Source organism: Pyrus communis, chromosome 13 (assembly GCF_041283825.1).
Source record: "Pyrus communis isolate YQ-2024b chromosome 13, ASM4128382v1, whole genome shotgun sequence".
Classification (NCBI taxonomy): Eukaryota; Viridiplantae; Streptophyta; class Magnoliopsida; order Rosales; family Rosaceae; genus Pyrus; species Pyrus communis.
The window spans coordinates 12,856,620-12,869,396 of record NC_142577.1 but is presented as its reverse complement, the minus strand read 5'-3'; the positions used below and the strand labels follow the sequence as shown (position 1 = coordinate 12,869,396).

At 35.2% G+C, this 12,777-nt stretch overlaps 1 protein-coding gene across 4 annotated transcripts; it reads right to left on the bottom strand.

The window, feature by feature from the left end:
• Positions 1–4,006: 4,006 nt before the first annotated feature.
• On the bottom strand, positions 4,007–11,401 carry LOC137736829 (pumilio homolog 6, chloroplastic). Of its 4 annotated transcripts, none has more exons than XM_068476111.2 (10): positions 11,207–11,401; positions 9,496–10,191; positions 7,909–9,194; positions 7,687–7,828; positions 7,478–7,585; positions 6,435–6,647; positions 6,216–6,326; positions 5,227–5,421; positions 4,865–5,036; positions 4,007–4,439 (listed from the first exon to the last, which is right to left on the bottom strand). In XM_068476111.2, the coding sequence occupies exons 2-10, from the start codon at positions 10,129–10,131 to the stop codon at positions 4,420–4,422; spliced, it is 2,883 nt and encodes a 960-aa protein (XP_068332212.2). In that variant the 5' UTR covers positions 10,132–10,191; positions 11,207–11,401; the 3' UTR covers positions 4,007–4,419. The 4 variants fall into 4 exon arrangements, with proteins under 4 accessions (XP_068332212.2, XP_068332211.2, XP_068332213.2 ...); XM_068476110.2 differs by having other exon boundaries at positions 11,092–11,357; XM_068476112.2 differs by having other exon boundaries at positions 9,496–10,154; positions 11,207–11,351.
• Positions 11,402–12,777: the final 1,376 nt, after the last annotated feature.

Sequence of the window (12,777 nt, the reverse complement as noted above, 5' to 3'; positions counted from 1 at the left end):
TTAGTGAATCTATCATTTTGATGTAATACGCATCCTACGAAACTAATTTCAATGATCCAACCGTCAAACTTGTTTATATATGCTTCGAGATCGCATACGCCAAAAATTGCAAAAAACAAATATTCACAGATCAAGTAATGAGATAAAACTTTTCGACGATTATAAACAAAAAATCACGATTTAACGGTTATTATAACTCCGATTTTGATGATTTTTTATAGCTACACTCCTTGACCCTAAATAAATACAATGAATGAATTCGATCTTCAATTTAAAATATTTACACTAGTGGATACCACAAAATCTTATGTTATACTTAATGAAAGTATAAATAAACTCTTAAGTGTTAGTGAATCTATCATTTTGATGTGATACGCATCCTACGAAACTAATTTCAACGATCCAACCATCAAACTTGTTTATATATGCTTCAACATCGCATACGCCAAAAATTGCAAAAAAAAAAAATTCAGAAATCAATTAATAAAACAAAACTTTTCGACGGTTATACATGAAAAATCACGATTTAACGGTTATTTTAACTCCAATTTTGATGATTTTTTTACAGCTACACTCTTTGACCCTAAACAAATACAATGAATGAATTTGATCTTTAATTTAAAATATTTACACTAGTAGATACCACAAAATCTTATGTTATACTTGATGAAAGTATAAATAAACTCTTAAGTGTTAGTGAATCTATCGTTTTGATGTGATACGCATCCTACGAAACTAATTTTAATGATCCAACCGTCAAACTTGTTTATATATGCTTCGATATTGCATACGCCAAAAATTGAAAAAAACAAACATTCAGAGATCAAGTAATGAGACAAAACTTTTCGATGGTTATAAACGAAAAATCACGATTTAACGGTTATTGTAACTCCGATTTTGATGATTTTTTACAGCTACACTCCTTGACCCTAAATGAATACAATGAATGAATTCGATCTTCAATTTAAAATATTTACACTAGTGGATACCACAAAATCTTATGTTATACTCGATGAAAGTATAAATAAACTCTTAAGTGTTAGTGAATCTATCGTTTTGATGGGATACGCATCATACGAAACTAATTTCAACGATCCAACCGTCAAACTTGTTTATATATGCTTCGAGATCGCATACGCCAAAAATTGCAAAAAAACAAACATTCAGAGATCAAGTAATGCGACAAAACTTTTCGACGGTTATAAACGAAAAATTACGATTTAACGGTTATTTTAACTCCGATTTTGATGATTTTTTACAGCTACACTCATTGACCCTATATGAATACAATGAATGAATTCGATCTTCAATTTAAAATATTTACACTAGTGGATACCATAAAATCTTATGTTATATTTGATGAAAGTATAAATAAGTGTAGATTTTTAAAAATCTCATGAACAATGTTATTTATTTGAGTGAAAAATTAATAATAATAAGTGTGAAAAATGTAATCACACGTAATGAAAAGCTTTACAACTTTCATTAAGGGGTCAACTCCGAAATTTAGTATGTATATACTAATTTAGTATTATGTTTTACATTTTTTTGGGTCAAATTATGTTTTTCTTGTCATTTTTATTGATTTAAAATATAATTTTCTTAACGGGTAACGGGTCGGGTCATATTACCTGATAATATTAATGGGTTGATTTCGGGTCGGGTCATATTACTCGTTTACTTTAACAGGTATTACATGACACGACCCGTTAAGCTATCGGGTATGACACGAAAACGACACGAACACGAGAAACACGACACGAATGTCAGGTCTAACTGAGTGACAAGGTGGATGAGAATCTCACATGCTGCTCTGCTCTTACGTCTCTCTCCCCAACTCGTTACGCAATTGACTTAGTAGACCTCTCGCATGATTGTTTCAATGATGTATTCAATCATGACAAGAAAGATATGTCATAATAAAATAAGGTTACATGCAAGTGGTCTTTTACTATAGTAGTGGAGAGGTGTCAAGCTTTTGCATAACGACGTGGGTTCAAACCTCGTCGATAACTAATCTAACACTCACTCTATCAAAATCTATCATTTGACAACAAAAATAAAAGGGAATTGTTATTGGCACTCCAAAAATCTTATTCTATACTCCAAACTTTCTAGGCAGGTTTAGGTTTGACTTCTGAGAAAGGCAAGTTTAGCGCAAATTATTGATGGCATCTCGCAATGGCAAATGCAGAATTTTAATATTGGTGATCCTAACCATGGTATGCTAAGTGTTAGTCAGACGGTGGGTTGGGATCTAGCACCTATGTGCATAGACCAGGCCTAGGTGGACTAGGCGGGTTTAAGTTAAGTAAATTCATTATATATTATATAAATATGTATCTATTTACTCTTGAAAAAAAAAAAAAAAAACTATACTTCTATTAAGAAGTTGGGTTTATTATTTCAAATAGGTTTATTATTTAACATATACAATAACATAGAAAAATATCAGAATTTTTGCTTTAGTATTTTAGTGGATTTGATTATATGAGATGAAGGTTCAAGTGATTACGTGTTTTCAGTACTTTACAAAATATTTTTCAGGGATCGTATGAATTTATAGTGAATTTGAAAAAACAAAGAAAATGACGATGTCAAACATATATTCTAAATAGTATTTATTAATTAATACACTATACTTTTTTAATTAAAATGCCAAGTGACAAAATAATTGGCCAACAATTAAAATGAAAAAAGAAAAAAGAACAAAAAAAAAAAAAAAAAAAAAAGAGGTTGGTTACATGGAAAATGAAGAGAGAAAGTCTTTCTTCTTCGTTGGAATCAAGGTCTAAGAATAACATAATCATAATGGTCTTCCCCATGTTCCTTTTCGTTTGAAATTAAATATTTCTTCTTGGTTCAAAGCTTCTGTTGCACAACATTTGCACAGCTATGATGATCTTCTCTCTTCCACCACCTGCCCAAATTGTTAAGCCGTCGTTGGAGGACTCTTCCGCATCCATGAATGGATCCACCCCTGACATCTTGTGTGGCTTAAACCCAAATTGTCTGCCCATTAGTGCAAATAATCATTATATTAGAAAGAAAAACTATCCCTCTTTTTAAGGATTAGTTCTCTCATAAAAATGCACATGACCAGTATCTAATAAGCTTCAAAATGACACACCATGACCGAAATAACTTTCCAGCTAAGGGTAAATTGACAATAAAACCCCATCGTAAAGGTGACGAAATACTATCAATTTCCTTAGTTATAACTTCGTTATTAGGTTGATAGTATCTTGTTATTGTCAATTTAGTGTCGATCAGCACATTTCCACCCTTAGCTGGGAGGCCACCCGAGCAGAGTGTGTCAGTTCTCTTATCAATCCTTTAATTTTGAGTCCAAACATAAGATTGGATTAACTACATCCTACTTAAAGGCTTAAGTAAATCTAGTATCACATGTCAAGGTGGCATAAGATTATTACTTTCGCCTTTGGATGGCAAGCATAGACCCCTCAAACCAGCGGTGTCACATATTCACAATTGGATAATGCTAGGAACACCAAAACTTTAAACCAAATTGACAAATCAAATGATGTTACCAACAGAAAATAAGCAAGTTAATAATCCAATCATCAACATCTTTATCATTCGGCTAATAAAATTTAATTTAGAAATTTAATCTCCTCAACATTAGCCTTCACAACTAGGCATGAATATCATCTTAAAACCTCACATTTGAAAGCCATCAGACATCGAGTTAGCTCAAGAGGGAGAGAGGTGAGCATACGCCCTACTAACCCAAAGACTAGGGGCGTGCTTAATGTGACCTCGGCATAAGGTGATAAAGAATTTCTCCTCCTTGAGTTACATCTCCATACAACCTACCACTTTAATACCTGCTTATTTACAAACTCATGCTACAAGGCTCGGCAGATTGAGCCTTAAACATGTAGTTTGAACCAGCGAGACGTTTATTTAGAGGGGACTGTGTTGCAATTTTTCTACGGTCATAAAAAAAAAAAAAAAAAAAAAAAATACACACACACGCCTACAATTTATCACAAAAACCACACATTTGCAACAAATAATGTGCTAAATAGATTTACAGCATCAAGGTTTTTCCTACCAATAACTACAATCACTGACTTGTACGGCAATCAAATCGTCCTACGAGTACGTAAGTATATACTTCTTCACCATAAAACATATATTTACTAGCAACTACCAACCCAACCGACTTACCTACCAACGAAACATCAACCCTCTCTTACTGATGGTCGAATTGCACATGAAGCCACATGACAACTTGGCTGCACGGCCAAGCCACAGCTCCCATGAACAGGGTGCCACAGTACACCAATCTCATGCTATTCTCTTCAATTTCCATGGGATACACATTCCCTGTATGCATTGACAAACCACAGATTCACTGAAGGTACTTTCTTCGATATTTTGCCTTCGTTCCCATCACGATCCTGATAGATTTTCTGCAGGCCAAAGAAAAACAAGGAGTATGGTCAAATGACAAATATACTTGTGAGATTGTCTTTGCAATGTTCGAAACTGTATGCCACTAGGAGGCACTAAAAATGTATTACCCTGTCATTTCCTCTTCCGATTATCCATTTCTTTACCACATGATCAATTAAACAGTTCAAAAACCCAATACTTCATAAAATACCCTTCTCAATTTGCAATGGACGAAGGGCGCCAAACGAATTTTCCATTTTATAACAAATTAGAACATAAAAGCGAGATTTCAAATGAAGTAGAGGCTACTTCAACCACATTTTGGTCATTTCCACCTCCCCGTGTTAATATGAGGTTCAGCATGCATACTCCACATTTAATCGATGAAGCAGTAAACATTATACGGTATACCAAGAGTGATACAAAGTTTAAGAGTACACACCTTCTCCAAATAGCTGCTCAAACCGTGCTACGATGTGCTTCCCATAAGTGTACTTCTTCAATGCGTTTGTATGAGCCCTTATACGATTAATTAATAACACCCGTTGACTATCATTACAGATTTCAAGGGTCTTCTGCACCACATAATTTGCATATTGGTCCTTCATCATTACCTAAGACAAAAAAAAAAAAAAAATGGAGATTAAGCAAGACAAATACGAGCTTCAAATGCACTTGTACTGCTTTGTAAAATAAAAATTGGCATATGTGTGTGTTCGTGTACGTGTGTGCATATAAACATAAAGAACACAAGTAATGTATTTTTCCACTAGGACTAGAGGGCCAATGAAGAATTCTCCATACCAACAAATTATCATTTCCTTCATTATGCCCAACGATCTCCCTAATTAATAGTTCTCGTTCTGCAGCACCACCATATTCCAAACATTTCTCAACAACATTTGAAGCAAACTTGTGCTGGCTCAGAGGTACGAAATGACCCGACAACTTGTTAATAATTTTCCTTCTTTCATTAGGTTTTCCCCTCTCCAATACATGCTGTCAAGCATCAAAATTCATTAGCAAAACAAATGATGCAGATCAATCACATGTAGTATACAGACAATGAAATATGTAGTTGTAACTAGGAAGCATAAAGTACATCCAGAAATTTAGTTGGCAAAAAGTGTTGCACTTATAGAACACGGAATATACGTGTCAGCTTTCAACTATTAAGAAGGAAAAAAAGCTAAACATGTACATTGTAGACCTACAGAATCATGAGGGTAGGAGAACCAAATAGGCATCAGAGAGGGGGTTTTTAAAACACCTTTCTCGTGTCATTCTACCGTGAAACATGTGTGCGTCAAACAGTGTAAGTATGTGTGTGGAAGGCAATTTCTGGTGTAGACACAGTGACACACTGAACTACAAGCCCTCTTCTGTTACAAAACACTAGCTAGTCAACTTCTGGAGTCATGCCCTTCTAAAAAAAATTATGCCATATGAGTTATTCTCACTACTGGATGCCTGTTTCTCCACCTCTGTCAAAGAAATTTCCGTCATCAATTAGCCACACCGTTTACTGCTTGAGCCAAACACTGAAGAGAACTTGAAGTGCTAGTAACCTATGGCCATCCTCTTCCTATAGGAGGGCAAATCTTATCATGAAATACATGTTCCTGTGCTCCCTATACGTGATACCTCTGTATTAAGTATAACCACTAAGACATAGATTGAGTTTACATTATGCATTAATTAAATCTTTAGCGAGGCATATTAGTTCTTCAATGTGAGACCAACTGTCATAATAGATAGTAATTAATACTTAAACTACAGAGTCCAATACAAACCTGTGTGACATAGTTGCCATACTGGTCCTGGGCAAGACCAGCAACAGACTCCAAGATCTCATCAACTATGAACTGGCATTGCAGCTCATCTGTACAATGTTCCAGAACTCTCTACAACAAACCAAAAACAAGGAAACAGGTGAATTCTTTGTATGATAACTGAAGGAAGAGTGGCAAAGAGGGAAGAAAAGTGTTCCAACCCCATAAGTTTATTGATACCTGTATAACACGACAGCCATAAGGATGGACAGAAAGTGTTGTAACTTGACCACGGAAAGCAGAGATTATAAACCTAATTTTTTCTGTTGGAATGCTCTCAATGCACTTTTGTATGACATGGTTTCCATTTTGATCACGAACACATCTCATAACATGCCCATCCAGCTCATGTACAAGCTGCACTTTCTGTTCAAGTTCAATAACCTCAAGTGCCTGCACCGGCCATAAACAATAAATGACATAGGCATAACATTATTGGACCAAAGAACACTAAGCTGGGGCAATTATGTACTACACACAGCTTCCAGTTGCAATTACACATTTTTGTTCGGCCAATACCAATTGCTTTTAAACGAAAAAAAAAAAAAAAAAAAAAAAGATACAGACCATTTCATTATGAATATATTGTTAGCAGCTGGTCAATGGGTAAACTATTCTAAAAAGAATAAAAGCATCTACAGTCCTCAACCCCGTCTCAGAAAAATTAAAAAAGATGCAAGGAGAAAGAATTACAAGTCAGAGACAAGAACAAAGTGCAGCAACTCTCTCATGCGCCAATAATTACAATAAAAAGTTCCTATAAAACACAATACAATACAATGAAGGCAAATGCCATAATACTGCAGTTGCAAAATAGCAATATTGATAAATAAATATTTGATGTTGGAAAAGATAAAAAAACAATATAAACTAAAAATATCAGAAAGATAAGCAATTACACCCCCAAATATCTGCAATCAGTTTTGTAATTTTAATCACCACTGGTAATAGCACTTGATATCAAAAACCTATTCAGCACCTTCAAATACGTCTATATGAATATGGAGCTAAAATTTAGCATAACTTCCAGACAAGTCAAGATAAGCTACCAGTCAATTCAATCCATTTAGACACTTTTAAAACTGTTCTAGACTGCCTGAACCCACTAAAATAAATAAAGGAAAAGATGAGTTGTATTATAAAATTGCAAATCATCAAACATGAATGTGCCACATGAAGTTGATTAGCACACAATTCAGCAACAACTTATCACACTTTCATACCTTTTGGATTACACGACAGCCATACATCTGCAAACTTAAAGGCAAAATTTGACCTGAAAGTTGATTGGCAAGTTCCTTTCTCTGCTGAGGGGTTCCATACTCAAAAAACTGAAATAACAAAGGAAGTGGAAATTAATAAAATGGCATGAACCCTGACATTTCTTTAGAAGGATATATATAGAGAGAAAAGAAAAAACTTAGAAACATACCTTCTGAATCACATAGTTACCAAAAACATCAGTCATTAGTTTAGAAGCATGTGAGAGAACTTCTTTGAATACAGAAGCCTTCTCTTCAACACTACAGTTTTCCAACTTCTGCTGAATAAATCGACTCCCATGTTGATCAGCACTGGAGTTGAAAAATTCATGATGACTTACTCATTGCTAACAATTAATAATGAAATAACCAACTAAGCACAAAGAAAGTACCTGAATTCAACAATATGTCCTGTGATATCAGATAGCTCAAATCTGCGGCCTTTGCCAGATTTCAACTCTTCAAGGAAATTATAAATCTTGGGGTCGTCATAACTCTCAAAACCCCTGTGCCTTGGCCATGCAGGATACAAGCCAGTATTTATACCTGAACCTATGAGGGGTACTGGCGAAACTGGACTAGTAAGGGGAGGGGTTGGATACTGCATCAAAATACCAACATTTGGTGCACTTCCAAGATAGTTAGGAGTCATTGACCCTCCTCTTTGTGGGTTCAAATTCCCCATGTTTCCAATTCTCTGATGTTGGCTTTTTTGTTCATCCAAATAAGAACCGTGACTGGACACTTTCTTTGAGTCAACACCACCTCTTGATGCCAATGGATCAAATTGTCTTGGAACACCATACAAGTCCACAAAAGGCTGCTGGTGGTATTGCATGTACATAGGTTCAGAAATAGAAGTTTGAAGCGGATATCCAAGTTGACCATAGAACTTGCTTGAATGTTGCATATCAGCACCAGGTGAGAGGATGCCCCCAGTTGCAACCCCAGATGTTCGAGCATTAAAGCTTGGACCCACAGTTCCATCAACAACCACAGGAACAGCACCCGGAGGATGGTATCCACCAATATATGGAGAAAAAGCAGTGGGATTCAAAGTATATCCACTAAGATATGGTGGAGGGAGAAAGCCCGGTCCTTGAATATTTGAGTAATATGGATTAGCTGAATTCATGTAGGCTGCAGTTGCATATAGTGGAGGTGTGAACCCAGATGTCTGATGAACTGGTTGTACATCCGCTGCATACTTGGATGTATTATGAAGATACTGATCCATGCTAACATATGTACTGTCAGTTCCTTGAGAGGTTATTTGTGACTTGCCACTTTGAACTTGAAAAAAATTGTTTTGTTGCTGATGCTGCTGCAAGAAATGATTCTGGCAACTGCGCTCCCATTGTTCTTGTTTCTTTTGATTCTCTATCAAGTCCGATATGTTAAGAGCCTTCATTTCAGATTCAATGACCGCAACACTTGCATCATTAACAGTTGTGCTCCTGGAAATTTCAGAGGCGGGCGAGGATTCGTCATTTAGTGAAAGCGCTGGAGCATCAGCAGTTTCTGCATCCACACTGGGCTTAATGGTAGTTGTCACATTAATAGCAGGGTCATGAATGGAACTGGAATCGGTACTGTGATCATTGAATTCCTCAGGTACTTCCTTGCCTAATGTATGAGAGTGATTAGGGACAGGTGGCAAAGAGCCACCAAAATCTTCCTGGAAATAAAAAGATGATTTACATTTACAACTACGATATTGTAAGGAAAGCAAAAGCTAAAAACAACTGGTGACTACTTTATCGGCAACTCCTCCTGAGTTTTTCCAACAGTAATTTTTTCTGGGATTCAAAATATCGGTAAAAAAAAATTATTTCATTTGACCAATAGAAGCTATTTTAAGAGAGAAATTTCAAACATTAAAACCCAACGACAAATAAACAAGAATGAAATTCCAAAGGTATCATAGATAGGATTATATACACCTTGTTGAGTAAAATGTCAAGGTATCGAGTATGAACCTGTATTAAATCACCCGCATTTTGGTGTTGGCCTACCAATGACGCAGCACCCTCTCCCAACCAAGCTTCACTTGTCCGATCTACCCAATCATTAGAAAAGAGTTGGGTAGACTGATCATCCTCAGATTCTTCCTTGTGTGTAGGAAGTGATCCTTGAGACATATGCAACAGAAAATTGCCACTCCCATCTACAGGTCCCCGACTCTGGCTGAAACTACCAATATTGTGTGCCAGACGTCGATTCTCCCATGAAATGAGTGGACGAGGAAGTCTAGGATTCAAATTGACATTGGCACAGTAATATGCCAAATAAGCTGGATCAGCCCGTAATTGTTCCTCAGTCTCACACCTTTCAATAACACTACCTAGAGTCGCCAAGCTTCCATTCATGCTAGAGTCCTGCTGGGATAACAGGTTATCGATGGCCAAAAACGAACCCTCCATACTTGGGGGTGCACTCCCACTTCGATTGGGGGAAACATCCTGTCCGCTGCTTTGAAACTTATGGCCCCTAAGAAGCAATTTCAACTCCTCTGCTGCCATATTAGCAGATGAAGGTGCAAGTTTTGCAGTCTTCTTGCGAGGAGCCCATTTTCCACTAGTTTCTGACATTCTTATTGGACTTTCAGTCGCCATGCTATCAGAAAATATAAGCCCCTCTGTAATATGATAGTATAAGCAACCTCACATACTCCTCTGGAAAACCAAGATATAATGGCACTTAAGTCAGAATATGGGGGAATATTGCAATAGACGATACAAATCCCCAATGGAAAGAACTATAAATGTGACAAGGAGACCCTAGTCCTTGATCAGCATATGTTTAGTGAAAAAGAAATCACTAATATTTATTATTTACCTCCTTAAATAGTTAATAACTTCATGCCAGGAAGTAAATTACTTTTTTATAAACTAATAACTATTTCTGGAATACGTGAACTAAAATGTCCAAGAAAATATGTTGTACTACAGAAGCAGAGGTGCTAACAAATTCTCAATAGTATCAACGGCTCATCGGTCTTTATATCCACCTTTGCTCAAATTGTGCTAGACAAATAGACTATATGCTCAAAAGTAGTACACCCTTTATATTTTTTATTTTTCACTTCCAATTATCATCTAAACAATAATAATTCTGAAACTTCATTGCAAGTGAGTGCTTAGACCAGTAGATAACATGAAAGTTCAACCCTTTGCCAATGAAAAGTTACGAAAAGCAAAAACAGTCAATTTTGAAACCTCAAAACAAAGATTTGAACTCAACCAACTAATGAAGTTCCTAAGTTTTCAGAAGAACCCAAAACAACCTATATCACAAAACTCAAAACTCTCTTATTTTCCCCCAAATTTCTATCCAACCAAAAGCAAAAGTCAATTACTTATCATACTAATCCAAAACAAAACATACATGATCAAAAGCAAAACTCCTATTAATATCATCAAAAGATCAAAGTCCCAGCAGCAAATTACCCAGCCAAAACCATAAAAACACAAACTTTACAGCAGCAACCATTCAAACACAGAGAAACGGAAGAGTAGAAAAAACCCAGTAGAATCCAAGCATTCAAATTCAGAAAAATGGTCAGAAAACAATACCAGAGAATTGGAGACTTCAGTAGGAAGAGAGAGAGAGAGAGAGAGTTTTGAAAACCCTAGGTGGACGTTCTCTGTGACAGGAAAGTTTTGAGTGAAACGTTAGAGATTCCCTTACCAGATATACCAGCAGCAGACGGGAAAGGAAAAGATTCACTGTTGCAGACAAACCCTAGATTCTCTTCGGGGGGTGGAAAGAGAAAGAGGGATATGGATTGGCCCCCTACTATTCCTATCTGATGGGTCTACTGAAAAATGACGGTGGTTTTGGCTCGTTTCAGCGGGTATTTCCTATTTAAAGCCCTCTTTGTTTAATGTTACGTTTGAGAACTTTGAATTCTAATGATAATAACAAAATAAAAACTAAAATGAATACTATTAGGAGTTTTTTTTTTATTAAAGTTCCCTTGCTTTAAAGCCAATAGAAATAACAGATAAGCTTTTGCTAATTCCCATTTCAAAACATTTTTATTTTTGTTTCTTTTTCGAGTGCTAATTTTTTCCATTTTTCTCGTATCTGCATTTTGTAATAAAAATATGGTATAGTTGCTGATGATTAGATTATCATTTAAGTATTGATAACATGATTTGTAAATTTGGTCTAAAATGTTGGTGTACATAGCATTACTCTTTCAGTGGTGAACAATTGATCACAAAAAGGTTGATAAAAGTACAAATAACATGATAGAGAGATTTACAAATGACTACTTGGAATGAGTCATTTATAAATCGCTATTACATAACTTTGTAATAAACATAGGGTGTATTTTTCAATTCCTCTTATTTTGTTGTAAATAGTGGTTGGTAACTTGTGTGATTGTGTAAGCTAGAAGTATGAATTCTACAGCATTAAAAAGATCGAATTCTACAGCATTAAAAAGATTTTTCTTGTACATTTTGTATTACTTGTAGGACAAGTAAAACTCATCATAATTAGTATAAATAAAGACACTAGGCATGAGAAATTACATATATAATTCCTCCCGCCCTTCTTTCTTTCTCTCCTCTTTAGCCAGCCACTCTATCTCTCTCTCAATGGTTAGTTTAACAACTTATCTAACTTTATGTGATCCATTTCGTTTTCAATTTTGCCTTAATGTCTTGGAATTTTAAAGTCCTCACTCGAATACCATAAAGGAATGTCACAATCCTCATAAATGCTATTAAGGGTCATTTTTCCGGTGTTACTGTCGTTTGGTATTGTTTCCAACCAAAAGAGGCAAGATCATTATCGATATAGTACTTTGTTAGTCTTAATTGCCCTAGGAGCTTTTCCTTGTAATCTTTTATTTTTCATCTTAAAAAACTAGCAATATTTTTATTTTCATCTAAAAAAACTAGCAATATAGTATGAAAAGTCGACAAATGAAGATTTTTTTTCCATTAAAATGTTTTTGTATAAAATTTATAGTTATCCAAGATTTTTTTATTTTGTATTTCAATTTAGTATTTTTATTACGTAATATAGGAGATATATATATATATATATATATCTCCTATTGTGCAGTATAGAGGTAACTAAAGTGAAACTACCAAGTCCTCGGAGATTATAAACTCTTTGTTAAGGACATTCAAGACCTTGCATAGTATTTCCCTAAAATTTCTTTCAAATATGATTTCATTGAAGCAAACTTTAAAGCAATAAACAAAAAAGAAGATTTTTTAACTAAAATAGTTTTTGAAATTAAC

What these genes read in the sequence shown, in the direction of transcription:
- LOC137736829 (XM_068476111.2), bottom strand. Translation starts at nt 10,131, where the DNA reads ATGGCGACTGAAAGTCCAATAAGAATGTCAGAAACTAGTGGAAAATGG. An exon ending in GGACATATTGTTGAATTCAG is followed by an intron (nt 7,829 to 7,908) that starts GTACTTTCTTTG and finishes TTTCAACTCCAG; the next exon opens with TGCTGATCAACATGGGAGTC. An exon ending in AAGGAAATGATAATTTGTTG is followed by an intron (nt 5,037 to 5,226) that starts GTATGGAGAATT and finishes TTTTTGTCTTAG; the next exon opens with GTAATGATGAAGGACCAATA.